This window comes from Crocuta crocuta, unplaced genomic scaffold (genome assembly GCF_008692635.1).
Source record: "Crocuta crocuta isolate KB4526 unplaced genomic scaffold, BGI_CrCroc_1.0 scaffold108, whole genome shotgun sequence".
Lineage (NCBI taxonomy): Eukaryota > Metazoa > Chordata > Mammalia > Carnivora > Hyaenidae > Crocuta > Crocuta crocuta.
In genome coordinates, this window is record NW_027532825.1 from 10096267 (window position 1) to 10097869 (window position 1603).

At 53.6% G+C, this 1603-nt stretch overlaps 1 protein-coding gene across 1 annotated transcript in view; it reads left to right on the forward strand.

The window, feature by feature from the left end:
* AMPH (amphiphysin) overlaps positions 1–1603 on the forward strand; it is a 137159-nt gene that overhangs the window by 127037 nt on the left and 8519 nt on the right. Inside the window, exon 19 of the mRNA XM_077781160.1 lies at positions 1011–1466. Coding sequence (XP_077637286.1) covers positions 1011–1466 — 456 coding nt within the window. The remainder of the gene's footprint in view (positions 1–1010; positions 1467–1603) is intronic.

Genomic DNA, 1603 nt, shown 5'->3' on the forward strand with positions numbered 1-1603 from the left:
GAGCTACTGTTTCCTGGTGGGTCGGGATCACCCCTTTGGGTGCCGGATGGGCCCGTGGCCATCTTGTGGTGCCTCGCTGCACAGAATAGAATTGTATCTACATTGATATATCATATACATAATTATATAATTTTATACCTTGTAAATTTATTTTATTTTATTTATTATTATTTCTTGTACACTTATGTATGTAAGCCTCTCGGAGAGCATGGTCCTGGCATTGTCTTGGTGTCAGCGTTGTGAGACTCGCACAGGCCCCGGTGATGGAGAAAAAGAATGAAAGATGGTGAAAAAGTGAGGTGGAGGGAGGAGGGAGAGAATGTGCCAGAATAGTGGGGCTGTGGCATGGATTACGTGAGGAAATAGCTGTGCGGGGAGCGCTTAGCCCAGTGCCAGGCACCCGAGGAGGACCCAACATCGGTCGTTAAACCGTATCATTACTAGGAGTATGTAGAGACTGTTCTTATGATCAGGGTGCCCGCAAATCCAGCATACAGACGTGAGCCTGCCCGATTAGCCCCAGGTCTTCGCTGCCTCGGGGAAGTGTTCAAAGCCGAAAATCCACATGTGCTGTGATGTGGGGCTCGCAGCAAGGACAGGCCTTCCCGGCCCCACATTTGGTTCTTCGCGATGCCAGGAGGGAACAGTGGAAAGTGGGCTCTTCATGTTCTGCTTTCCTTTGTCCTGATTAGCTTGCCCCGGAGAACTCCCCAGGGTTACTCAAAGCTTGAAACCAAATGACCCTTTGATCCCACGAGAAAAACAGGAAGTATTGGTACCTGGAGAAGAACCTCAAAAATGTGTTCCATTTGTTCGCGGAGGCTTCTTGTCACAACGCCAGGAGCGTTTTGTATTCTGTTGTTACCCTCGTTGAAAGAGTGGATTGTCTCCTCCAGGTGGGAGAATGGAAGTGCCCACGGTGTCTGAGGGAACACAGAACGTGATGGGAAAGGCAGGAAACATTATGCCAGTGAAATTCCTCTTCTTGCTCACCTTTGGTACAAATCCAGGGGAAATCCTGATGCCCTGGTGCTCTTTACCCCTGCCCCCCGAGCGGAGCGTCNTGGATTGTCTCCTCCAGATGGGAGAATGGAAGTGCCCACGGTGTCTGAGGGAACACAGAACGTGATGGGAAAGGCAGGAAACATTATGCCAGTGAAATTCCTCTTCTTGCTCACCTTTGGTACAAATCCAGGGGAAATCCTGATGCCCTGGTGCTCTTTACCCCTGCCCCCCGAGCGGAGCGTCCGCGGAGTCGCTGGTGGGAGTTGGCGCCCTGCCGCCGTCACTGCAGTGTGCGCTCTGATGACAATCAACAGGCAAAGCAGAGGCAGATTTTCTCCAAACACAGGCCGGATCTGGGCCCGCGACGTGGCTGCAGGCTGTTCGGGAGTCCCGTGGACTCTGGGAAGGAGGCGTCCCGGGAGTGAACGTCGGCGCCAGTGTTGGGGGGCCTGCGGCCCTCGGTTTAGGTCCTGGTCACGACCGCACAGCTAGTGGTTGTGAGGCCCCCACCGGGCTCCACGCCGACAGTGCGGACCCTGCTTGGAAGTCTCGTGCCCTCCGTCTCTGCCCCTCCTCCCGCTCTCAGATTAGATAAACT